Here is a 26694-nt window from a genome sequence, read left to right as displayed (position 1 = left end):
AAGCAGGATCAGGCCTGGTTAGTACTTGGATGGGAGACCGCCTGGGAATACCGGGTGCTGTAGGCTTATACCATGATCTTGGAAGCTAAGCAGGGTCAGGCCTGGTTAGTACTTGGATGGGAGACCGCCTGGGAATACCGGGTGCTGTAGGCTTATACCATGATCTTGGAAGCTAAGCAGAGTCAGGCCTGGTAAGTACTTGGATGGGAGACCGCTTGGGAATACCGGGTGCTGTAGGCTTATACCATGATCTTGGAAGCTAAGCAGGGTCAGGCCTGGTTAGTACTTGGATGGGAGACCGCCTGGGAATACCGGGTGCTGTAGGCTTATACCATGATCTTGGAAGCTAAGCAGGATCAGGCCTGGTTAGTACTTGGATGGGAGACCGCCTGGGAATACCGGGTGCTGTAGGCTTATACCATAGTCTTTCGAGACTGAAGGTTGCCAACCATTTCCATCATGTTGAAGTTATCATCCTGGCTGCTAGCTCTTGCACTTTCCCAGCCTTTTGCAGGCAGCTGCAACTGTGCTTCATACTGCTTTCTCAAAGATGTTATCCTTTTATATTTATATATACGTATATTGTTGATACTGTCTGGAAATTCTTCAGAATTTCCAATAGGAATCTTTCTCTGCCCTACCTGGAGATGCGGGGGACTGGTCCTAGGACCTTCTGTGTGCAGCATAGGTGCTCCATTCCCTTTCAAATGAAGCCCAGAAAATGTGTGAGTATTCATTGTTGACCAGCTGCACAACAAGATCCTTGTGGCTCATAGGACTTGCAATGGAACTGAGACTTTTAAAAAATTACACTTGTTTATGACCTTTCCTCCAAGGAAGTCAGGATTTCATATTTGGAGGTATCTTATATTATCCTTGCAACCACCCTGCAAGAGACATTACTGAACAATGGCTCAGACGTTGCATTTTACTGTACCATAGGGTAACTTGCCTTGACATTCAGCCTAGGGCACTGGATTAAGCACTCTCTGCAAACCGGGCTTTAACTATAATCTGTAGGCAATGCTCAAGCCACAGTTTCTTGATTCTGAGCCATGGCGCAAACTATGGTTTGACAAACCAAGAAGTCTTCTAGCAAACAAGGTACACAAAGGAGGGGAGAAGGAAGGCATCAAATAATTGATCTGGAAGGAAGTTCCCAGTCATAAGAGTCAGCAAGAAAGAAAAGTCAGAGTTATTTAACGGTGCAGACCTTTGGATGGCTGGGGATGCTAGAAAAATGAAGGTTGGGCAGGAGTGTAACTCAATATGAGGTGAGAACAGAAAGCTAAGGAAGGGCAAGGCCATGAAGGTGAGAACCAGGAGCTTGTGCTGGATCCAGGAGTGGACAGGAAGCCTGTGTAAGGATTTAAGGTGGACCACTGGCTTGTGCACTGCCTTTCACGCATAAGAACATAAGAGCCCCTTCCTGTATCTCACAGTGGCCAACCAAATGCTTCAGAGAGCACACAAGACACAACTTGCATCCTGGTACCCTCCCCTGTATCTGGCAATCAGAGGTAGCTTACCTCTAAAACCAGGAGCTTGCACATACCAACCATGACTTGTAACCCGTGATGAACTTTTCCTCCAGAAATTTGTCCAATCCCCTCTTAAAGGCATCTAGGCAAAATGCCATCACTACTTCCTGTGGCAAGGAGTTCCACAGGCTAATTACATGCTGGGTAAAGACACATTTTCTTTTGTCTGTCCTAACTCTTCCAACATTCAATTTTAGTGGATGTCCCCTGGTTCTGGTGTTATGTGAGAGGGAAAAGAAATTTTGTATGCAGGGGGTGGATAGAGAGACGCTCTTTTCCTTCTCATATAACACCAGAATCAGGGAACATCCACTAAAATTTAGTGAATTCCCTCTTCCTGTTTTTCTCTAACCACAATTTTCTATAACATCTGAATCACCAACCTATAATAGTACCTGGCCCTTAGACCATGGTATGCAAACCTTCTTCAGACCAAAGTCTCACACCATAGTTTGCAACCAAGGCAGTAACCATTTTCTGCCTATTCAGATGTCATGGCAAAGTGTAGTTATGGAAACCCAGAAAGTGGAGGAGGGAGCCTATGTGCGAGACCAGGAGTGTGCAAGCCTATAGCATCTTCCTTAGACTGCAAACCATGGTTAAGAAGATTAGGGTTTATAAGCTCAGAATCTGGGAATAGTCTTTGGTGGTCTCAAGGTCTATTATGTATTGTTCAGATTATTACATAATACATTAAAATATGAGAAGAAGCCAGAGCCTTTGAATTAGATTTCTCTGGGACCAACAGACTGAAAATTTTGTTTACAGCTGCATCAACTACAGAATATTTATATCCCAGAGAAGATTAACATCTTGCTGCTTTTTCAAGGGAGTGAAAGGACCTTTGTTAAAATGGAAAAGAAGCCAGTGGAAAAGTACCAAATGAGCTTGTGTCAGCAGGAGGCTGTAAGAGACAATTAGCTCTCCAAGGCATTTCCTAATCAGGTAGCTAGCCAGAAAACATGCTTCCCTTATGGGCTAGATTAGCTCTTATAATAATAATGAATTCTTTGTGGGAAGCAATTATGCAAGACAGTGGAGAGCTGGCTAAACCTCTGAAGTCCTCAGTGGGCATTTCACCTGAGCTCCAACCTCACTGTATATCTATCTATAGGCAGCCTGTGAGGTTTACCACATTTTCAGATTATTCACCTATGATGAAAACATAAAGGCCAGTCAGCAAAGGAGTCTGCTGTTCCTAGTCTGTGTGGTAGCTCACCTGTGGCCTGTTTTTGGGTGGCAGAAGGAAGGAAACCTTTGCTCGGTGCTCTTAGATGTCTGGCCCATGAAGCATATGTTGGCCCAGTCAAAAGTCTTGGCTTGAGGGAAATATATGTCTAAAGCATCCCTATTTAGATGTAACCATGTCTTAGCATTTTGTGCTCAAACAACCATAGGGCTTGGGCTCATACAGTCTCTCTCCTCATGCACTGTGATCAGAAGTTTCTAACTGCAGCTGCAGGAAACCATTGCTTATACTGAAACCAGATTTGCAAACTAGAATCAAACCATTGCAGTTCTGGTTTCAGGGCAAACAATGGTTTCACCACGAGACTATGGTTTTCACTTGTGGCTTGCTACTAATAATTGGAAGGTGCCTCTGTGTGAGTTCAGCAGCAGGGCGAGGAAGCCAGGGCCCCAGACACTGCCTTTCTCTTCCCTTGAGAAGAGGGCAGCAAACCAGTGTAGGGTTTTTAAGTACCCCCTAAACAAAAACAAACAACAACAAAAGCTGTGCAGTCAGACAGCCAGCAGCAGGGTGGGGGCTATCCAGTGTTTTGCATGGAGTGCCACATGTATAACTATATGCCTCTGGGGCATAAGTCATGGGTGTGTCCTCGGTGCAAGGAGCTCCCGGGACTCAGGGAACGCATCCACTCCCTTGAAGCCTTGGTGGCCGACCTGGAGAAGCAGAGGCAGTCAGAAAAGGACCTTGGGGAGACTTCCAGGGACGATCAGGCTTCATCCCACCCTCAGGTGTGCAGCTCCTCATTTCCTGGGGTGGGAAGTCTTGGGGCTGGAGAATGTCATCCTGGAGAGAAGGGAAACAATCCCCTAGGGGGGGACCCCTTCTCCAGGGGACGGTCCTGTATCCGAACGCACTCAGGATACTCCTCGGGGGAGGGGGCTTCTTGTAGTGGGGGATTCGATTATCAGAAACATAGAGAAGGGGGGTTAGAAGAGGAGGCTGGTTAGAAGGAGGTTGAAAGGGGAGGTAAAAAGAGTCCAATCTCTCCAGAGTGCATGGAGGCTGCTTAAAACAACAGTAATAGAGGCCCAGCAGAGGTGTATACCACAAAGAAAGAAGGGTTCCACTAAATCCAGGAGGGTGCCCGCATGGCCAGTCAAGTTAGAGAGGCCGTAAAGAGCAAGGAAGCTTCCTTCCATAAGTGTCCATCCACGTGGGCTAAAATACACACAAAAGGAAGAATATAGGAAGAGGATGTAAGGTTGAAGTGAGATAAATTGGGGAGGAAAATGCAGTAATATGCATGGCTAACCAGCCAAGTTAGAGAGGCTGTAAAGGGCAAGGAAGCTTCCTTCCGTAAATGGAAGTCTTGCCCTAATGAGGAGAATAAAAAGGAACATAAACTGTGGCAAAAGAAATGTAAGAAGGTGATACGGGAGGCCAAGCGAGACTATGAGGAACACATGGCCAGCAACATTAAGGGGAATAATAAAAGCTTCTTCAAATATGTTAGAAGCGGGAAACCCAACAGAGAAGCGGTTGGCCCTCTGGATGGTGAGGGAGGGAAAGGGGAGATAAAAGGAGACTTGGAGATGGCAGAGAAATTAAATGAGTTCTTTGCATCTGTCTTCACAGCAGAAGACCTCTGGCAGATACCGCTGCCTGAACGGCTCCTCCTGACCAAGGAATTAAGTCAGATAGAGGTTAAAAGAGAAGATGTTTCAGACCTAATTGATAAAGATCAATAAGTCACCGGGCCCTGATGGCATCCACCCAAGAGTTAAGGAATTGAAGAATGAAGTTGCTGATCTCTTGACTAAGGTGCTAGTGCACCTTCCTTATGAGGAAAGGCTACGACGTTTGGGCCTCTTCAGCCTAGAAAAGAGGCGCCTGAGGGGGGACATGAGTGAGACATACAAAATTATGCATGGGAAGGATAGAGTGGATAGAGAGATGCTCTTTACACTCTAACATAACACCAGAACCAGGGGACATCCGCTAAAATTGAGTGTTGGGAGAGTTAGGACAGACAAAAGAAAATATTTCTTTACTCAGCATGTGGTTGATCTGTGGAACTCCTTGCCACAGGATGTGGTGACGGCATCTGGCCTGGATGCCTTTAAAAGGACAAGTTTCTGGAGGAAAAGTCCATTACGGGCTACAAGCCATGATGTGTATGTGCAACCTCCTGATTTTAGAAATGGGCTATGTCAGAATGCCAGATGGAAGGGAGGGCACCAGGATGCAGGTCTCTTGTTATCTGGTGTGCTCCCTGGGGCATTTGGTGGGCTGCTATAAGATACAGGAAGCTGGACTAGATGGGCCTATGGCCTGATCCAGTGGGGCTATTCTTATGTTCTTACAATTCTACTCACAGTCCAAAGGAGGAAAAGGGAATGTGCAAATTTGAGGTTTGTTGCTTCTTGCTTATGTAACCTTAAATCATGGTTTAGGAGTGTGGGCTCTTGGTATCCATGTATCCCTGTGTGGATACAGAATTCTGCAGATAGTTAAATCCAAAGGGGGAGCCCCTACTGGCAAAGTGGAAGTGCTTTTCAGAAGACTCCAGGAGGCTTCTGAGGAGCAAGGAGGCCTCCTGGAGGCCTGATGGCAACCTCCCTCGCCTTAAAAGCCCTCCCAGGTGTGACAGGAAGGTTTTTCTAGTCACATCTGGGAGGTCTTCTGAAGCCCTCTAGTGCATGCTCCGGATCTGCATTGAGTCAAATCCACAGATAAGGGGGGACCACTGTATTATGCTTGAGTGCATCTTGTGACTGAGTGAGTACAGATGACTTTTGACCAACTGAGGATGGTGTGTGTGTATGTGACCACTCTGTGAGTTGGCATGGTCCTGCCTAGTGTAGAGAATTGTACCACATATCAGGTGCAACTGTGTGGTAAATGGTTATCTGTACCTACCCGTAAAAAGACTTGTCCCCTTACTATTGGGTTGGGTGTCTGGCCACTCCCTCTATTTTAAACAGAGGACATGGTGTCCAAATAGCAGCTGTTCAGTTCATTGAGTTAAATGGAATGTGTAATAGCTGTAGCCGTAAGCATCCAGCCGCAAGAGAACAGCTTTATAACATTGTGTCCTATCCTGTCATTTTATAAGCGAACACACTTTGAAATGGCTTCTGCACTGGCAGAAGTAACTGTCTCAAATTCTTCAACCAGCTTCATTTGGGTTTATTTTAGTGAACTTCAATATTTAGGACTTAAACTGAAACGATTCTGATCCAGGGTTTCAAGGTTTCATTGCTAGAAATAATATGAAAAATTTGCTCAAAGGTTCGTACTCATCCAGGTGAGCTTTAGACCCTACTGAAATCTAATCTCCATCCAGAGCTTAGGTTTTGGCAGCCTGATCCTACACTGCCCTAGCACCTATGGCCCTATGACCATAGTGTTGGCACTGGGCGTCGCAAGCGTGCTATAAGACACTTTTGTGCCACTCGGGGAGTAAATGTTGCAGGTGGGGAGGCCTGCGCTACCCTGTTGACAGTGCAGTTAGAGCTCCAGTTACCACTGGAGACCAGGTAAGTGCCAAGTGGCATGGGGTTGCTGGAAGGGTGGTGGGAAGGTGTGGAGGAGACGTTCCTGGGTGAGGGGAGGGTGGAATAGTGCTGACTGGGACAGGCCCAGGAGGGGGTTGGGACCAGCAGAGGCCTCCTCCTCCACTGAGCAGACTGGGGCTTTATTTGGGGTAAGAGGATGAATTTCCCCTTAATCTGAGGAGACCTCCAGCCTGCTCAAATTCAGCACAGGATGCAACGGTAGCAGTTTGGCGCTGCTGATTGGGCTCTAAGCTAGTAAACTGTCAGATCCATCTAAAGCACTTAAGTTGCAATCCTATAAATGCACATTTGGGAGGAAGTGAGTCTTTGGTGAGAACTTGGTGAGTCTTACTTCTGAGTAGACATGCCCAGGAACGTGCTGTTTGGAATGTGGCAAGTCAATCATGTGGCCTTCATGAAATGTAGCAAGAGATGGGTTTATGGAGTTGCTCAGTTGTATTTATTGATTTATGAAACGATGTGTGCCACCCTCTGACTGGCAAGCTTTTGAGGGTTGACTCACAACGTCATTCAAAATGTCAAGAGTTAAGCAATCTTGTAAAATAACTCTGCAGTTTGGGCAGCTGCTGCCATTTATCTCCTTTGCAATTATTCCAAGGAGCATTCGGAGAGGAAAAAGGAGTGGCAGCTGCCCAAAGAATCAATGCCACTGGGTGGCAGCGCAAAATAATGTGGCACTGGGTGGCAGCACAAGATAATGGGTGGGGGCAGTTTACTCCCCCGACCCATTATGTGAACTTTCAACTGAGCCCTGCTCTTTTGTACTGTTGTTCCAGCAGTCAAAACAAGTGCTGATGGGTTTGGTCAAGACAAATGGAAGCTGAGTGTGGGCTCAGTCCTGGGTTTGGGTGAAGAGTGGCCAGTATCTTAAAACCAATTCCCAGCTCCTTCTGTTTTAATCTTCTGACGGTCAAGATGAGCAGTATTGTGAGGGTAGTGGTTCTGTATGTTTCCTTAAGAGGGTGGCGTGGATCAGTCCTCAATAGTTCTTCCCGTACTAGGAGTTGTGTCACTGTGTGAATCTTGGGGTTGATTCAGATAACCAAATGAGCACTCTTGGCACGGGCTGTGCAGAAACAGACTCTCTTGTACTCGTGATGAGCTGGTTGTTTGCAAGATAACTTTATCCAAGGCCAGATTTGAGTGGACTTCATATTTTCCACACTGTGGTTCCTCAGAATGACCATAGCATTGCAAAGCTACTCACGTTGTACAGCTGCTTTCCTATGTGACACACTGCCCATGGAGCTACTCCACCCACTTTCTTGATATACCAATTTGATATTTGGGTCTAATACTGCTGTGTTTCAGCTGTGTTTAATTTAATGTTTAGCAAAGAGAATACACAGGCCCATCTATCTTCTCCCTCTTGACAGACATCCGAAAATACGGTCTGAATGCTTCTGCTCTGAGAGATCTCCTAAGGCAGCTTCCTGAAGCCCACTATTGCCTTCTGAAGTACCTTTGCGCCTTCCTGAGGAGAGTCGCTGAGCATCACTCTGAAAACAGGATGACTCTTTCCAACCTTGCTACTGTTTTTGGACCTAATTGTTTCCAGTAAGTTCTTCAGTCAAGTATTATTTATATTTTATTTTTCACATTTTTATACCACCCTTCCTCCAAAGAGCTCAGGACAGTGTACACAGCTGCTCCCCTCCTTTTGCCCTCACAACAACCCTGTGAGGTTAGGTGAGGCTGAGAGAAAGTGACTGGCCCAAGGTCACCCAGGAAGCTTCATGGCTGAGGGGAGATTTGAACCTGGATCTTCCAGGTCTAAGTCCACCTCCCTAACCACTACACCACCCTGGCTCTCATAAAGTATGAAGGGTTCTTTATGCCAAGACGCAAAATTAGGAGCTGACTGCACAAGTGACTAGCTATACTGATTTACTAGAACTAATTGGGTGACTGAAACCAGCGCTGGCCCATTCATGAAGCCAACCTTAGTGGTGATCTCAGGCGGGATGTTGCCAGACGGCATTCACTTTGATCCACCCACTCTTCTTTACTGCTCCTCCTTCTCCTCTGCTCCTCCTTCTCTTCCCCCTCCCTGGATTGGAAAAAGGAAGAGGGGGATGAAGCAGAAGAGGAAATTTGGGGGAGAAAAGAGTAGCGGGCTAGTAAGATAAATTTTACTGTGCCCATGCCCCTCAAGAGAAGCACCACCTGCCTCTGGAGAAGAACAGGAGGGAAAGAAAAAACATATAGGAAAATACTGTAACCATTCTAATCTCACGGGACAGAACATGATATAAATTGGAATAATTGTTCTTCTGTGGGGGCACAAGGCGGGATAAGCATTTCTTAAATAAATTTAATTAATAAATATGTGTGAAGGGCAGCCCAATCCTAACCTGCCTTGGAGCAGGCAGGCCTGCCCTGCATCCAGAGCAGGGTTGGGGCCAAAAACAGCTCTGTTTGGGGCGAGGGGAATTGCTTCCCCTTACCCCAAGTAATGCCACAGCAAGCCCAATGGGCTCCACCTCAGGAGGTGGCACAGACCCGAGCAGTCCAGAGTCCAGAGTCCGAGCAGTCCAATTCATTTATAAATGAATATATTAAAGATGAACTTATATGAATGAATGAAGGTCTTGCAATAGCTCAAGGCCTATAAAAGGCCTTGCACAAAGCAAGACTGGCCTTTCCTTTGCTGCCACTACTGCATCACAGACTTGAAACAGCAAACGGTGGAGGGATCCCACAGCTCACACGGGAGGTCAAACAGTTGCCCTCACACTGAGAGCAATTGCATCGGGCCAGTGTGGGCTCCAACAAATCACCAGAGGGCCAGAGGCTCATTGGAGACTGGGAGCTCCCTGAGGGCTGCATTGAGAGGCCTCGAGGGCTGCAAGTGGCCCCAGGGCTGGGGTTTGGGCACCCCTGAGCTAGAGGATTTTACTGTGCTTGGTTATTGTATGCTTATGGACTGGAAGTGTCAGCTGTCTCCACTGAGACGCATCATGTGCCTGGTGATAGAAATGTTCTCTCTGCAATGTCCTCTTGTGTGAGTGTGAGTCAGCCCCTGAGTCTCCAGTTCATCTGTAAGCATTCAGAACCAGTCATGTAATTGATTCATCTGTCTGGGAATGAGACTTGTGAATCCTGCTAACCGTAAGTGGTAATTTAAAGCCCTCAAACAACCATGACCCTCTGCAGTAGCTTGGAACACCGTAAGGTTATGTGTTGAACATTTCCCCCTGCTATTTTCATGTTTAATCACCTGGGGGGGGGAATTGCTGCTTGGACGTTCGGGGTTTTGGAAGCAGGGGGAAGCATTTAACCTCTCCCCACCTGGTGCACCACATACACACAGTTGGCTGTAAAGGACTGTTTTGCAGATATCTGTTATGGGCAGGTTTATGGATATGTCTAGTTTGGCCCTTTGGCAACTTTAAAAGGGAATCTGTGGAGGAGAGGTTCGTCAACGGCTGCTCGTCACAATGTCTGTGTTGAACCTTCATTTTCACAAGCAGTATGGCACTGAATCACACTTGCTGTGGAGCAATTCACCGAGGGAGGTAGTGGATTCTCCCTCACTGGAGGTCTACAAGCAGAGGCTTGTCAAACACCTGCTGGAGATGCTCTAGAAGGATTTCCTGCTTACATGCATGGAGTTGGACGATGACCTTTTAGGTTACCTTCCAACTCTAGGATTCTGTGATATGATAATAGTAGGGGAATACTCTTACCTTCATGCCCTTCTTGCCCACTGTGAGAAGCAGAGTGACTACCTTGATGGGCTTTTGATTTGATCAGCAGCTGCCTGATTTTGATCTGTTGTGCTGGTTGAATAGTCAAGTATGCAGGGAGAACTTGCGCCGGCAAATCAACAAACCTGGTACGATAAGAGTGCAATGTATGCTGGGATCAATTTGGGCAGTTTCCTTGGTGTGTGTTATTGCCAGTGTTCTTGGCTACTAATAAACTACGATGACATAATAAATTAGTTTGTAGATTAATGCTGTGGCAGTCCTTCTACTAGGATAGAAGTCATGTGCTACAGTGACCCGTGAGCGATGGTGTGTTTACAATGCAGGCAGTATTTTCTCTTAATTTTTTTTTGTCAGTTTAGCTGTGGAATTCAGATACAATAAGCCTTGTGTGAACAGTTTGTTAAATGGCAGCTTTTGATATTCCTGGAGTGCTCTTGTGTACTTCAATCTCTTTCACACTTGCCAAATCTCTTGCTCTTTTTGCGATGCTAAAATTCCTTCAATAGTCTCAGGCTGGTACTTGTTCAGCAAGACAAGAATATTTTTTTCTGCAAATGTTTTGCTCCCAGTCTTGATAAGCACTTTTCTGTGCTTTTTCCCTGCCCCTTGTGACTGGCTTGTCTCTGGTTCTGTAAGGATAGCGTGGATAGAAAGATACTCTTTACAGTCTCACATAACACCAGAACCAGGGGTCATCAACTAAAATTGAGTGTTGGGAGAGTTAGGACAGACAAAATAAAATATTTCTTTACTCAGTGTGTGGTTGGTCTGTGGAACTCCTTGCCACATGATGTGGTGATGGCGTCTAGCGTAGACGCCTTTAAAAGGGGATTGGACAAGTTTCTGGAGGAAAAGTCCATTACGGGCTACAAGACCCGATGTGTATGTGCAACTTCCTGATTTTAGAAATGGGCTATATCAGATGCAAGGGAGGGCGCCAGGATGCAGGTCTCTTGTTATCTGGTGCGCTTTCTGGGGCATTTGGTAGGCCGCTGCGAGATACAGGAAGCTGGACTAGATGGGCCTATGGCCTGATCCAGCAGGGCTGTTCTTATGTTCTTAATCTGAGAAGCACTGGCCATTGAATCAGTGATTTCATTAAAAGGATCTCTGAGGAATCCTTATTTGTGCAACGTGCAAATTGTGTTGACAGCCTTGTGTTTTGAAACTCCCAACAACATGAAGCAAAAGGAACTGCAACCTGAGGCAACAAGGGCATCAGTTCAGCATCTAAGAAAAATATTTGCGGTTAAATTATGGTGGAATGTGGATGTTTGGCAAGTCTGGTCGCTTGAGTGGAGAACTCATAGGACCCCATAGCTCAGTTGTCGCTTATGTGTTTTGCTTGCGTAAGGTTCTAGGTTAAAACCCAGTAATTGCAGAATCGCAGATAGGAAGGCTGGGAAATAAAGTACCTTGGACAGCTGTTCTCAGTTCAGGTCAATTCTCAGTTGAGGTCAAAAGTGCTGTATGAGGTGGACCAATGGTACAAAGCAACTTTATCCATGCATATGCAATTAATGAGTTATAAGCTGTACACCAAAGCCTTCTTGAGTCTTCATCTTTTCCAGAGTTGGGACCAACTTCAACTTACAACAAGGGGCTTTATTTATTTTTAAAGCCTCATGGTGTCTTCTTATTTTGTCTCTGTGGAACCATTGCTCTGCTCTGCGAGCCATCCTCTTTGCCCGTTTATATTCACATGGAAAGGCACCAGACCATTGAGAAATATTCTAATCTTGCTTCTTCTGCCAAGGTCTCATGTAGTTACAGCTTCCAGTGGAAGAGAGGAAGGACTATACAAAACCTTTGGTGAAAAGAAACCAGCTGCCCAAATCCAGAGCATCCAGGCTAATTTCTAGTAGTGAGAGGCTCTCCCTTTAAAGGGTCAGAAATAAGTAGTTGGAAATTTAAGTCACGTTGACTCTTACCAGGCCAACACCTTGCTGCTTGAGTGGAACAGTTTTGTCAAAAAATGTTCTGGAAGACTGGAAATGCCTACAACATCACAAATCTGGCCCGATCAGTGGCGTAGCTAAGGCGGTGCAGGGGGTAGCAGTTGCACTGGGCATCAAGCTTTAGGGGGCAACAAGCTGAGCTAGACACTATTGACCAAAATTGTGAAAATCTTGCTATGTATGAATACCATCATGTTATATATCATTGGAAAGGTAATTTTAATGCAGAATGCAATAAAATAAACTTCATTGGAATATCTTTATTCTATCCAAAGTTATGGCCAAATTAATTAGAAAATGAAAATGCAGCGGCCTTATGGAACAAAAAGTGGATTTCTTTAACTCAAAACTGACCTATGAGACTGATTGTTCTGAGAATCAATGGCATGTTATTATATTATTGACATGTTGCAATGACATGTTATTATGATACAGCATGGAACCAATAAGGTGTTAGTATGAGTCAGCTCTTTTCCCCATGTATCATAATACAGTTACCCCTGCTAACTGGGTAAAAAGGCACTTTTTCAAGTGGTGCTTCTCTTATATTTAGCAGGGGGAGAATAACCATCCCTCTTCACCCCAGCACAGTGTCTTGAACCAATCAGGGACACACTTTTTATTTATTTAATTAATTAAATTTGATTTTTGTCTTGGGGGGCTACAAATCTTCTTTGACCCCAGAGAGCAGATAGATGCCTTAGCTATGCCACTGACTGGGGGAGGGGCAGCAGAGCTAGTAGGTGGCGAGCTGCTGGGGGAAAGGAGGTATGTTTTCCCCAATTTGCACTTTTTAAAAAGCCTGGTTGTGACATCACTTCCGGTTGTGACATCACTTCTGGGTCATCATTTTGAACTTGGCACCAGGCACTATCATTAGCTACGTCACTGGGCCCAATCTTTGTCACTGTTGCTGTGTCCTAGTCATCACTCCTTCTCCTCTTCCAGAGTGTTTGGCCTATAGAGATGCCACAATACATGGAGCAAAAGGACAAGGCTATCCCCCAGTTAAACCTATGAAATATGCTCTAAATAGAAATTGCAGTGCTGCTGGACTGTTGATAGAGCTTTGGCTAAAAGTTATAATAGAGAACGTCCCTATTTGCGTGGCACAGAATACCATGAAACGAAAGCCAGACTGCCCCTTAATGCCTTACCTGTCTGACTTTGTGGACAGGTGGCTCCATAGCTGCCAACAACACAGGTTTTGAAAGTTCCTGGGAGACACAGAGAATTTAGTCATTCTTTGAGACGGGATATTGGAATATGTGTCTATGATCTGATCAGGCAACATGCTGAGTTAGTCATCCTTCCACCTGTTTTTACTGCTCATATCTGGGCAGCTAAGTGTGTATGGACGCACCTACCTGTCTGCGTGCACTTTGCCTCTCTTTTTCACTGATTGCACCTGCCAGTCTCACTTTGTCCCTTGAACATGGGCCAAAAATAATATAAGCAGTGGAGATATTGCTTGAATTACATGGTCATGCCTCTTAGTCTTGCATAATGATTTTAGTCACCCTGCAATCTCATTGCCATTTTTATATGTGACTCTGGAGAGTATTTAACTACAAAATCCTACTGCTTGTATCATTGCACAGTGCCCAGTTTTGTGTAAGCAAAACAAATAATGATAGTATTCCTCCATCTGTGTCTGTACAAGGGAGATTAAAACTGGATTATTGCTTAGAATACTAAAATGCCTGGAAGGGAAAATGTCAGCGCTGCCAAGGGTCAGTGGTGTAGCTAGAGGGGATGCAAAGCACTGAGCTTCGCAGGGAGCCTCACTGCAGCGTGCAAGTGGCCCCCTCCCTTTCAGAGCCATTCCTGGTGGCGGGGGAGCAAAACAGAGGCAAACATTCGCACACTGCAGTTGAGGCTCCCTGCAAAACTCAGTGCTTTGCCCCTCTTCTAGCTATGACATTGCAAAGGGTCCTTGGCCTTTATACCTCTGCTTAAAATCAAATGCATCTGGGTAGCTTTATGCCACCTTTCTACTTCCTAGGAGGCTCTTGGGATGGCTCAGGTACAAAAATGAAAAATGGAGTCAATATATTATAAAGCAATCAATTAAAAAAAAAAAAGAAATAATTCATAATAAAAAGGGAAACTGTGGTTGGTGCAGACGTAACCTCCAATCATGATTTCTTTCAAACATACAGGCAAACCTTTATTTGTGTGGATTCCCTGCTCCCCTGCCTGTGCTGAGAGCCAGCAGATGCTATCCCAAACAATGACTTCCAAGGACGGAGTGCCCTCCCTAATCTTGATTTGTCTGTTCAGTTATAACAGCATAACCCCTGGGGGTTGGGAGATAAGAATAGGCCCTCAATTTGGCTGTACTTGTCGTAAGAGGTGACTAAACAGCAACCGGGTAGATGGGACTCGTTAGCCTGGGAAAGCAGCTCATCTGAGAGAAGGAAAACTCTGATCTCAAACCTCCACTGCCTTGTGGCTACATCCAGTTACGGAAAAGGCTTCAGGAGTCAACCTCGAGGCAAAATCCGGAGCCGAGGTCCCTGAGGCAGTTCATGGCTGAACACAGTCACGCTCTGGTGACGCCACTGGTTCATGCGACGCAGCTGGAACCAACCGTATTGGCTTCTGCCTTTCCATTGGACCATTCCAGCAACGTGGAGAGGTGGGATTTGCTGCATGGGTTACAGTCTATCCCCCATATCTACTTTACCCAGGCTTTGCGCACTGGAGAGGACACTGTTCCAGAACCACTATTCAGAGCGCGATCCCATAGTCTTCCGAGACTGAAGGATGCCAACAGTAATATAACAGCAAACTGATTAAACAGCTTCAAACTGTGGTTTAAGATCCTGGTTTGGTGACCATTCAACAAACCGTGGCTTTTCAGGTGGCTTTTTTTTTTTTTAATCACAGCACAGCATTTGGCTTGATTAAATGTTCTATCTCATATTTTGTGCCACAGAGGAGCCATTGTGGTGGCTTAAAACAGGGATGGCCTGGAGTCACCATGGTGAAACTCGAGTCTAGTCCCTTTCACTCAACTCATGCGCAAGTCATAGTGTGTGCCCATGGATAGCCCACAGTGAGTCACCCCCAGAACTTCCCGAGTCATTTTGACTCAGGTCAAAGTCTTTTATGAAGCAAGCCACATCATGGGTCAGATGCAACCTCACGGAAAAATCAACCAATATTTCATTTATGTAAACAAATCTGTGCTGTTTTTACTTGAGCAAGTGTAGCAGTGCAGTGAGGGCAGAAAAATGATTGGTTCCATATGAACCCCAATGAGAAACCCCAATGTTTAGGTTATCTGAAGAAATAGCTTTTCGGTAAAGAGTTGCAGCCTGTTAGAAGTCAGATGAAGCTCTTCTTGCTTACTAATCCTTGTTGACCTTTTGGACAAGTCCTGATACAGGCAATACTGGCGGACTTGGAATCTATATGAGAACATATGAACACTTAAAAACTTTCAGTTAGGCCAAATCTGTGATTGAAGATTAAGAGCCATGCCCAGCAGTTGAGATGTTCATTGAAGCCCTTCTCTGGGTGGTGACCACAGAAAGGGTCTTTTCTGTGGTTGTGCCCCAATTATGGGAGTCCCAAGGGAAAGCCACCTGGCACTTTTGCTCTTATCTTTTATGTATGAGGCAAATTCTGTCTTGCTCAATCAGGTTTTTGGTGTAGTTCACTTGGATTAGTTGCAGAGGTTGGGGTTGGGGTTGTCCTTAAACCGCCTTGCCTATTGTCCTTACCTGTTTCATTTTAGGTTCTTTGTATAATTTTGTGTAATTATATACAAAATTACTGTACTGATTACAGTATTTTGTATATACAGTATACTTACTGTATTAGCAATGATTGTTTTTTTATGATAAGTTTAGATATATTCTATAAACCACATTGCTTGGCAATTGTGGGCAAAAATTGTGAAAAATTAATTAAATATGGATAGGTTTACTCTTAAGCAATGCATTTAAAATTTATTAACTTTGGTGCTCTTTAATGAGAGCTGTTTTTTGGTGTTCTGCTGTAAACCAACTGTGCCTGGACTTTTGTTGTTTCCTGGGTGGAATGGGCAAAACTCTCATCTCTGGGAGGTAGTGTGCTGAAACAGGAACCTGTCTGAACTGGTGCCAATGTGACTGCTTGATTCACTTGGGATTATCGTGCGTTTCTTCCGTGTAGTCAGATTCCTCCAAAGTCTTTTAATGAAATGCTAATCTGTTGTAATCAGATTATGTCAGACGGACTGATTCACAGAGCGCTAATGTGATGTGAAACCTTCTAGATGTAGGTCATCGGTTCACACCAAGATCATCTCTGTGGTCCTAAGAAATGAAACAGTTATTAGATAGTCAACCAGGGACCAGTAAGAGTTGACCTTGCCTGCGCCAAGTGTGCTTGTAATGAGGCGTGGATGAGCCGGGCATGTGAGGCAGATGGAAGAGACCAAGAGAGGAAAGAAGCAGAGACTGTAGCAAGGAGCACGAGAGGCGGCAAGAGGCCAGGAGGGCCGAGGAAGAGGTTGGAGTTGGCACTTACTTGCTCAGCCACATCCTATCTCTATAACCACATTCAACAGATGCTTCCGCTATTTGGGCCTTTGGCTAGTAGTGTGTGTTCATTCTGGAGGTGTGTTCAGAGCTATTCATTACCCACTTTGCTTGTAAGATAGGCAACCCCCTCTACCTGAGATACATGTATGCCCCTCTTGTTTTGGGCATCTTCTGCTGCACCCTCACTTCCCGCCAGGCCTCTAATTATTTCCACTTGTCTTCCCCTACAATAATTACTGATGGGGCTGTAAATGGTATTTCCCTGGTTTGGGGATACTTGTTGCCTGGCACATTCTCATGCTCAGTCTGCATATTCATAGTTGCAGAGCATCCAGGAGGGCACCAGCAAGCAGTTCTAATACTCCTTGTATGTCTCTCCGACTGCACTTATGTTACTTATCTGCATGGACAAATGTTGTGCCCAGGAAAGATTCTCCCCATGATTAGGGATACACTGACTGTCCAGCATCTCTAATCTTTGAGAGGTTTGTCTACAGATGAAGACTGTGCGTGGGACTTCGGAACACATTTTGTTACCGTTTCGTAAAATCTGTATAGAGGAGATGTAACTACAGTCCTGTTCTTATCTACTCAGTAATTGGGCATTAGGCGGAGACAAGGCAGCATAAATAATACTTGTGTTGCCTATTTTTGAACAGGTTGTTCTGATGTATAGGTGGTGCCTTTACTAGAGGCTGCTTCTCACAGCCCACAGTGCATGGTCTCACTGTTCCCTCCCTGCTTGCTGCATATTCTTGCAAAATGACGTCTTGCCCAACGTAGGTCTTGCATTGGTCGAACAACATTTCTTTAGTCAGGGAAGGGCCTGTTGTGCAAGAGTTTGCCGATTGCAGGCAGAAAAGCAACAGGTAGTCCCAAAGGTTCATACTATGGAAGATGCAAATTTGCAATGCACTGGGTTTAGGTGCTCTTTGTCAAAGCACTGGTGACAGTGGGAATGGGAGAGAGTTTTATATAAAATGGTGGAAAATATAAATGTTTATGGCATCTAAAAACATACGCTGATCTGTGGGAGCAGAAATAATTATAGCCTGCAAAATTTATACAGGTTGCAGAAGTCAGCTTTTCTCTTCCCAGAATTCAGTGTGTGTTGTTGAGTTTGTTTGCCTGTTATTATCACTGCCCAAGTATTAATGCATTTTGTTTTGCTTTACAGTATGGATTCCCAACTAGCTTCCTGGCATGTGTCCATTTGTGAACCAAATGCTTTTTCATGCTGCTTATTTTACAAACAGATACTTTTGTGGGCAGTATAAGAGCTGTAAATCTCATTTATCCAGGCAGACGGCACACCAAGCCACAGCTGGCACAAATGATGGTTTGCAAACCTACTTCAAATATGGTTTGTGATTCTGGTTGGCCTGCCAATCACGAACCATGGCTTGACCCATCAAGTGTAATAGCAAATGATTGTTGCGTTTCTGTAGTCATGGCTTGGGGTGATGTCTGAACTGAACCTCTTAAGCAGAGACACAAGGTTGTTTTGTAGGAAAGGTCATTAGAACAAAATAAAGGAGTGCCAGGTGGCTTTTAAAGCAACAGGCACTGCAGAGAGTCAAAATATATGAAATTGTTTTCCTTAAAAAAAAAAAAAAAAGAGTGGGTAAGAGTTTTGGGAGCCCTTATCCTGGAAATCCCACCATCTGGTGCTTGTACTGCAACCTGTAATGGGTCATTCAGATGATAGTTTCCTGCCTGAACTGGCTGCACATGATTAAAGATGGGCCCTCCATGGAGTTAAAAGAACAAACCGGAAGGGAGGGGAGGAGGTGGAGACAGCAGCACGAACACACATTTCTTTACAGGTGGGGCCTCTGTATCTGCGAGGGATTTGGTCTCGGATATCCGCCCCCCTTCCCCCCCGCCCGCAGAAACAAAAAACCGCGGATACCAAAACCTAAGAACATAAGAAGAGCCCCACTGGATCAGGCCATAGGCCCATCTAGTCCAGCTTCCTGTATCTCACAGCGGCCCACCAAATGCCCCAGGGAGCACACCAGATAACAAGAGACCTCATCCTGGTGCCCTCCCTTGCATCTGGCATTCTGACATAGCCCATTTCTAAAATCAAGAGGTTGCGCATACACATCATGGCTTGTACCCCATAATGGACTTTTCCTCCAGAAACTTGTCCAATCACCTTTTAAAGGAGTCCAGGCCAGTCGCCATCACCACATCCTGTGGCAAGGAGTTCCACAGACCAACCACACGCTGAGTAAAGAAATATTTTCTTTTGTTTGTTCTAACTCTCCCAACACTCAATTTTAGTGGATGTCCCCTGGTTTTGGTATTAGGTGAGAGTGTAAAGAGCATCTCTCTATCCACTCTGTTCATCCCCTGCATAATTTTGTACGTCTCAATCATGTCCCCCCTCAGGCGTCTCTTTTCTAGGCTGAAGAGGCCCAAACGCCGTAGCCTTTCCTCATAAGGAAGGTGCCCCAGCCCCGTAATCATCTTAGTCACTCTCTTTTGCACCTTTTCCATTTCCACTATGTCTTTTTTGGGATGCGGCGACCAGAACTGGACACAATACTCCAGGTGTGGCCTGTATTTTTGAGTCCCTTTAAAGCCTCTGAAGGTGATCAGAGCTGTGCTCCAGTCACCTCTGGAGGCTTTCGGAGGCCTGCAGAGGCCACGTGCATCTGCCCACGACCTCTGTGGGCTTTAGAATGGCCTAAAAGGCCAAAAAAGCGACTTCCAGTTCCCATAAGGAAACCAGAAGTGATTAATGCCTTATAAGGCATTGAGAGGGCCAAGAAAGCCCTGGAAGTTTCCCTCTGGAAACTTTTTTTTTTTTGCCTTATAGGCCTTGCTGAAGCCTGCGGAGGCTGCCGGTGGATCCACACAGCCTCTGTGGTCTTCAGAAAGTCCTCCGAAGGTGACTGGAACACAATTCCAGTCACCTCTGCGGGGTTCAGGTGGCGCCAAGTCTGGGTCAACCGAGTCTGGGGGTCCCACATCGAGCCAGATCCTTGAATATAAAATCCGCTTATAAACAGGCTCCACCTGTAATTGCAATGAGGCCAGGCAGGCAATTGAAGTGTCATCTGATCCGGGCCAGTGAGATGGCAGCATGTTTTTTGATGCACATAGTTGGCAAATGTGCTATGGAATTTAGACCTGCAATCCTATGCACTCTTTCTTGGGAATAAACTCCTTTGAACACAATGGAGCTTCCTTCTGAGGAGACGTGCATAGGATTGCCCTGCAGGTAACCTTATGGATGTTTTGGCACGGCATTTGTGTGTCTTCCAGTAGGGTTATTCATTAAAAGGAATTGTGTGTGTGCCCTGTGTACTTTTGAAGAGTTTATATCATAGGTATGTACACAATAAGTCCTTGGTAATGACTGCTAGTGTTGTGATAAGCAGAGTGTTCCCCATGTGATTGGATAGTGGTGGCAACAGGAAGGTAGAAAGTAATTAGCTCTTGTGGGTTGTGGCACAAATGCCAAATTTAAATTACATTCCTGGTGTTAGTGTAACTTCCGAGACCTGAAGAGATCTAATATTATTCTACTAAGCCCTAGGAAGACCTAATCTGGGTTAATAAATTTTGGGCACCACAGTTCTAGAATGGAGAAGGTTAGTTTAAAAAGACAGTCAGGATGGTTACCAAAAATCTAGAGGTGCACCAAGTAAGGAAGACCTGAAGTTGAGACTGGTGTAGTAAAGCAGTTCAGAGCGTGAACCAGGAAGTTCCTGGTTTAAATCTTATCTCCTATATGAACTCATCGACTTGATTCAGTTATGATGTGCTGGGCTGATTTGAGAATGAGCCAAGAAGGGGCATTGGGTTCTACCCTTCCCCTTGCCCTCTCAGAAGAAAAGATTCCAAATCAGCAGCTGGTTGCAGCTGGTTATATAGCTGAGCTGTGTAGTCTCAGGTGAAAGCGATCATTCAGATTTTCCACCCTTAACCCTCTGCAATATGGGAGTGTTTCCCAAATTCCTGATAACTGGGGCACATTTTCCTGAAATAATCTAGGAGGCAAACTTTAGTCTTGTACCCTCCAAAAGTTTTATTTCTCATATTTGTGGACCACATTTCAACAGGAAACTGATTACAAGGTGGCATATAATCATTACAATCAGTGGTTGCTAAACCCGCGACCATTGTCCACGGAAAGTCCAGTCCTCACTTGAACCCAAGCTTACCGTTTTGCCTCTACACCGTGTGTATTCCAAGTAGACCTGGACATAGGGATGCTCTGGGCAATTGTGTCTGTTGCCCGGCATCGAAGAAGGCTGTGCAACAGGACAGCCAGGCAGGCGCAACTGCCCTGAGCATCCCTATGCCCAGATCTACTCGGACTACATGTGGCGCAGAGGTGGAATGGTTAACTCCGCTCATGGGGCAGAGGGATTTCCCCAAACCCCAGATCTGGCCTGTGGGCCATTGTTTGGAAAGTCTTGATTTAAATAATGAAATAAAAATAAAGCTGGTCCTTCTAAAAAATTTTTCATTGTTCAGCCTTTATTTGGCATAAAGTCCTTCTAAAATAAGGGGGGGGGGAATAAAATATATAAAACCCAAGCACAGGTGAATGTCTTCAGGACCAGATGCTACCTTCTTCCTGGGAAAGATTGAGAGTAAGAGCCTAAGGTCCAACTCAGACAATCCAAGAAATCATGGTTTGTTGGAAAAGGAACAAAGATGTTGAATGAGCACCAACTCATCATGCACCCTCTTGAACCTGAACACAGACCTGTGGCAAAGGAATTATATTCATGAATCATAGTTTCATGTTCCATCTGACCTGGGAAACTTTGAATGTAGGCTGTGAAACAAACATCAATCCTAGTTTTATATCCTGGTTTGGCTCCTGGGTTTTGACTAGACACAAAGTTGTGGATTAACAAACCAGAATTCCCTCATGCAGAAGGGGAGGTGGGAGCACTTGGCTTTAGTACTTCCACGGCTCATATTTTTGACCCAGCAGACCATGGTATGCAAGATCATCTGAACTGGGACTGAAACATGTTCCTTTTCATGCCAGATTCTGGAAGTTATGTTAGATGAAGCTCCTATTTCAATGAACTCCTTTGTAGATTTCTGATGTCCTGATTGGCTGGCATACAGCTGTCATTAATCATTGTGTTTGTTCTAATCATTGTGTCTGAAAACCATTTCTCTCTTTGTTTTGTTTGTTTGCAGTGTGTCTCCTGGATTTGAAGGTATGAAGGAGCAGGAAATCTGCAACAAAATCATGGCCCAGATGCTAGAAAATTATAGCACTTTGTTTGAATGGGAGCGCCCGAGGAAGACGAATGAAAAACACCCGTGTGAGGAGTTAGCAAAGATTATTTTGGTGAAAGTGAGTGCTTCTAAGAGAACTTCTTCATCTTTTGAATTCTGTGATGGGAATGATGAGTACACACCATACCAAAACAGTAGTTAAAAGTAACATTGGAATGGCTGCAAAGCCTGCCAGTGTTTCTTCTTCTGAGACAGGGAAAAGAGGAGAGACGTATCTTTTGCAGGTTAGACTTTGTGCTACAATTAGAGGTAGGTGCTGTTATCCATCCTTTTTTTTTCCTTTGTGACTTTGAGTCAGAAGGAAAATATTCTGAGGCAGAACCATGATCTTGGTCATAATTGGAACCTTCTACTCCCCCCCACTAGCTGAGTAGGAGAGATCTTACTAGCTTGCTGTCCTTGCTCCCTTCCCTTTTCAGTCCTCCAAGGTATGCTGTTCAGTTCCTTTGCTGCCAGCTGTCAGTACATCCTACAGTGTAATGCCATCCTTTGGCCGCAAGCACCATGGCTGTTAGCTGGGGAAATCTGATACCAGAGGATTATTTTTTTCAGGCGCCTCTAGCCGACCCTTGAACTGTGTTGAACTTGCACCTCCTACTTGAGCATGTGAGACTCCTGAAGTCAGTTGATACAACTATCAACGTATTGTTTCCGATCTTATATTGTGAGCTGCCTTGAGTACACTTCACTGTAGAGAGTAGGATGTAGATTAGAATAACCAGCTGACCAACCCACCCACCCAGCAGGCAGCTGACTCTGCTAGGCCTCTGCTGTGATTCACCCTCCTCACTTGGCCTTGAAGCTGAGTAGCATTCTCTGCAGTGAACATAGCCCCTTCCAGGAAGAAACAATCGAAATTCTAGCAATTTATGGGACTGAGTAGGTGCCTTCCTAAGCATGATCATCTACCCTTTTGAAGGTCAAAGCTTTCTCAGGCTTCATGACACCATCCAGATATACCTGACCTGACCAGCACAGGATGATCTAATTCGGGATATATCTGTAAACCAGCCTTTGTGTCACTAGTTGTAAGTAACTGTCAGGGATGGGCAAGTCCAGCACAGCTTGACTTGAGTCGAGTCAGGAGTGACCAACCCCCACCCCCTTGCAACTCGACTCGAAATACTCCCCTGGTGCCCCGTCCCATCTATTAAAAGGGTGGGAGGGAGTGGGACAGACTGCGCGAGAGTGGGGGTAGAAGTGGAAAGAGGATCATGCACAGCAACTGCTAGGCTTACCAGGTCTACCAATCCTTTGCAGCTTTACTCAGAAGTAGTCCCATTTCAGCCAGTCATTCAATGAGGCTTCCCCCTCCCAAGAAACAAAGGAGCCCATAGAAGCCACAAAGTTGGAAAGTGTGATTGCTACAAATAACCTTTCTCCCCCTTTGCTTCCCCACCTCTTTTCCCCCCCATCCAGTCAATTCTAAGGATGGAACCCCCTTGAAAAAAAGCACATCTTTTTCCTGCCCTCCCTCAACCAAATAAAATATCAGATTGCCTATTCCTTTATCCAATGATCATCAGTTCCTTTCTTCCTATCAGACATGGGCAAGAGAGCCTGGTCCTGCCAACCCCCCCCCTCCCCGAACAGATGCAAAAACAAACATTAACCCTTCCCTGCCTCTCGTGGCTGGAATTTCCCTGCCGCTCGCACAATCTGAATGATGGCCCCATGAGGTTTTTCATGCTGCGAAAAATGTAAGCAAGCACATCCAGACATGGGCTGACTTGAGTCTGCATGTGTGGGAATGGGTGCTGAATCAGGGGGCCCTTGACTTGAGTGTTTTTCAGAGTCTTCCACGCGCTTAAGTCGAGAGTCAATGAGTCAGTGAAAAAAATGTGCATTTTTCGTGACTCCGAATAGAGTTACCTGACTCGAGTTCCCATCCCTGGTAACTGTATATAAAGATTCCTTTGTGGAAAGCTGTAGTTCTGTTATGCCTTTGCTCCCAGAAGTTTGGGCTTATTTACTGTACCACAAGGGCTCAACATTCTACCACTCCCCTGATCAAGACACAGGGCTTTTCTAGAGTGCAGATGATAAGCTAAAATCAGTGCCTGGCCCTCTGCTTCATCTATGTGGGATCATGATTCTTTCCAGTTCCTGCATGGGAACAAAGGAATTATTTCTTTACATCAGGTGCAAAACATAATCCCAATTAACATAAGAACATAACATAAGAACAGCCCCACTGGATCAGGCCATAGGCCCATGTAGTCCAGCTTCCTGTATCTCACAGCGGCCCACCAAATGCCCCAGGAAGCACACCAGATAACAAGAGACCTCATCCTGGTGCCCTCCCTTGCATCTGGCATTCTGACATAGCCCATTTCTAAAATCAGGAGGTTGCACGTACACATCGTGGCTTGTAACCTGTAATGGATTTTTCCTCCAGAAACTTGTCCAGTCCCCTTTCAAAGGCGTCCAGGCCAGACACCATCACCATATCCTGTGGCAAAGAGTTCCACAGATCAACCACATGCTGAGTAAAGAAATATTTTCTTTTGTCTGTTCTAACTCCCCCAATTTTAGTGGATGTCCCCTGGTTCTGGTTTTATGTGAGAGTGTAAAGAGCATCAGAGTGTAAAGAGTGTAAAAATTATCCCCTGCATAATTTTGTATGCCTCAATCATGTCCCCGCTCAGGCGCCTCTTTTCTAGGCTGAAGAGGCCCAAACGTCGTAGCCTTTCCTCATAAGGAAGGTTCCCCAGCCTGGTAATCATCTTAGTTGCTCTCTTTTGCACCTTTTCCATTTCCGCTGTGTCTTTTTTGAGATGCGGCGACCAGAACTGGACACAATACTCCAGGTGTGACCTTACCATCGATTTGTACAACGGCATTATAATATTAGCCATTTTGTTCTCAATACCTTTTCTAATGATCCCAAGCATAGAATTGGCCTCCTTCACTGCCGCTGCACATTGGGTCGACACTTTCATCGACCTGTCCACCACCACCCCAAGATCTCTCTCCTGATCTGTCACAGATAGCTCAGAACCCATCAGCCTATATCCAAAGTTTTGATTTTTTGCCCCAATGTGCATGACCTTACACTTACTGACATTGAACCGCATCTGCCAATTTGCTGCCCATTCTGCCAGTCTGGAGAGATCCTTCTGGAGCTCCTCACAATCAGGTTTACAGCCTTTAATTGACGTTTAACCTTTAATTAGGTTACAACCTAATCACAATTAGGTTTACAGCCTTTAATTGACGCATGAGTTAGACTAAAAACTTTTTGAATTGTCTGAAAAGCATCACTGAAACAACCCATTTCTTTCAAAATGTTTATTCTTTAAAAAAAAAAAAATCAGTACTTTTAAAACTACTGATGGTAGTCCCATCTTAGAAAACTGACCATTCCCACTTTCCTCCCGCAAAGGAGGGGATAAGACAAACCTGCTGCAACATATACATGCAAAAAAGGTGTTCTTTTTTCTTTGAAACTGTTGTTTTAATCACATGCACATTTATGCAGATTGTAATTGATTCAAACTAATTTGATTAGTTGACCAAGTTTTGTTTAGTGTAGGATGTGCCCAAGTCATTTGCCTTTGACTCTGGTTGGTTTCAAGTGGAAAACAGCTGAAGTGGGGTGGAGCACATGCTGTGTTTGCCATGGGCATGGTGCTGAACACTGTAAGTTTATGGCAAGTTCTCCTAGTACCTGTGTTCTCCTACTAAGCATTGAGAAGTATTTACCCCATCGGGCACTGTTATCAGGTTATGACTCTCTGCACCTCTGCAAGCAGCTCTGCAAGCAGCTGCTCAAAGTGTGAAGGTGTAAGGACTTTTAATGGCAGCCTTCTGCTAGAATTGCATTTCTAAGACATACTGAAGGGTGGCAAGAGAACTTGACTTGAGGATGTTTTCAGCAGCATCCTCATGACAACTCTAACATGTGTGCTGGCTGTAAATCAATCTGAGATAGCTTCCATGTCAAAGGTAAGGTAGATGTACTCTTTCTAACCCAGGAAGTGCTGCCCACCCATTGAATTGGGCACTTCTATTATTACCAAAACATCATTTCTCCTCATCAAGACTAAAGTTCATGCCAGCGAGATTATACGTAGTAGTAAACATTAGCATGTGAAGTTATCTCTGGAAATCTCATCTGTCATCCTGATTTATGTTTCCTCTCTACGAGAACATTTTCTTCTTGCAGATCATTTTGTACTTTGTCAAACAGATGGGTATGTTTTATACTGGAGGCAAAAAAATAACAATAATGGACAAGACAGCAAAGTATTCTTATATGAGAGGGAATAGGATGGAAATATAGTCCCTTCCAGGTGAAAGTTTACAAGCTTCAAAGCCATTATACCTTTGGTATTCTTTTAGCTACCAAGGACAGAGATAGGTTAAAGTTGACTATGTTAGTCAAACTGGAGTCATCACTTTGAAATCCCTTACTAATAATGATGGCCTTGAAGTTTTAAATAATTCTTTGGGGCATGTTTGTTTATATATATATAAATGCCAACTAAAGGCATAACATGCACTGTCTGTTTTACTATGGTTTAATCCAGGGGTGGCAAATCTTTTAAAATTAGGGCCCCTGGACCGTTAACTACTGTGTAGTTAACTGCAGCGAGTCATGGACTCTTAGCTCACAACAGGAGAGGAAACTGAACGCTTTCCACATGCGCTGCCTCTGACGCATCCTCGGCATCACCTGGCAGGACAAAGTTTCAAACAACACAGTCCTGGAACGAGCTGGAATCCCTAGCATGTATGCACTGCTGAAACAGAGATGCCTGCGCTGGCTTGGTCATATCGTGAGAATGGGCGATGGCCGGATCCCAAAGGATCTCTATGGAGAACTTGTGCAGGGAAAGTGCCCTACAGATAGACCACAGTTGCGATACAAGGACATCTGCAAGAGGGATCTGAAGGC

The 26694-nt window shown here is 45.0% G+C and overlaps 1 protein-coding gene across 1 annotated transcript in view; it reads left to right on the top strand.

The window, feature by feature from the left end:
• Positions 1-26694, top strand: part of FAM13A (family with sequence similarity 13 member A) — a 147036-nt gene that overhangs the window by 8722 nt on the left and 111620 nt on the right. Inside the window, exons 4-5 of the mRNA XM_066632116.1 lie at positions 7685-7865; positions 21693-21852. Coding sequence (XP_066488213.1) covers positions 7685-7865; positions 21693-21852 — 341 coding nt within the window. The remainder of the gene's footprint in view (positions 1-7684; positions 7866-21692; positions 21853-26694) is intronic.

This window comes from Tiliqua scincoides, chromosome 6 (assembly GCF_035046505.1).
Source record: "Tiliqua scincoides isolate rTilSci1 chromosome 6, rTilSci1.hap2, whole genome shotgun sequence".
NCBI classification, from domain to species: domain Eukaryota; kingdom Metazoa; phylum Chordata; class Lepidosauria; order Squamata; family Scincidae; genus Tiliqua; species Tiliqua scincoides.
The sequence above is the reverse complement of the archived record's forward strand: the minus strand, read 5'-3'. Positions and strand labels throughout refer to the sequence as shown.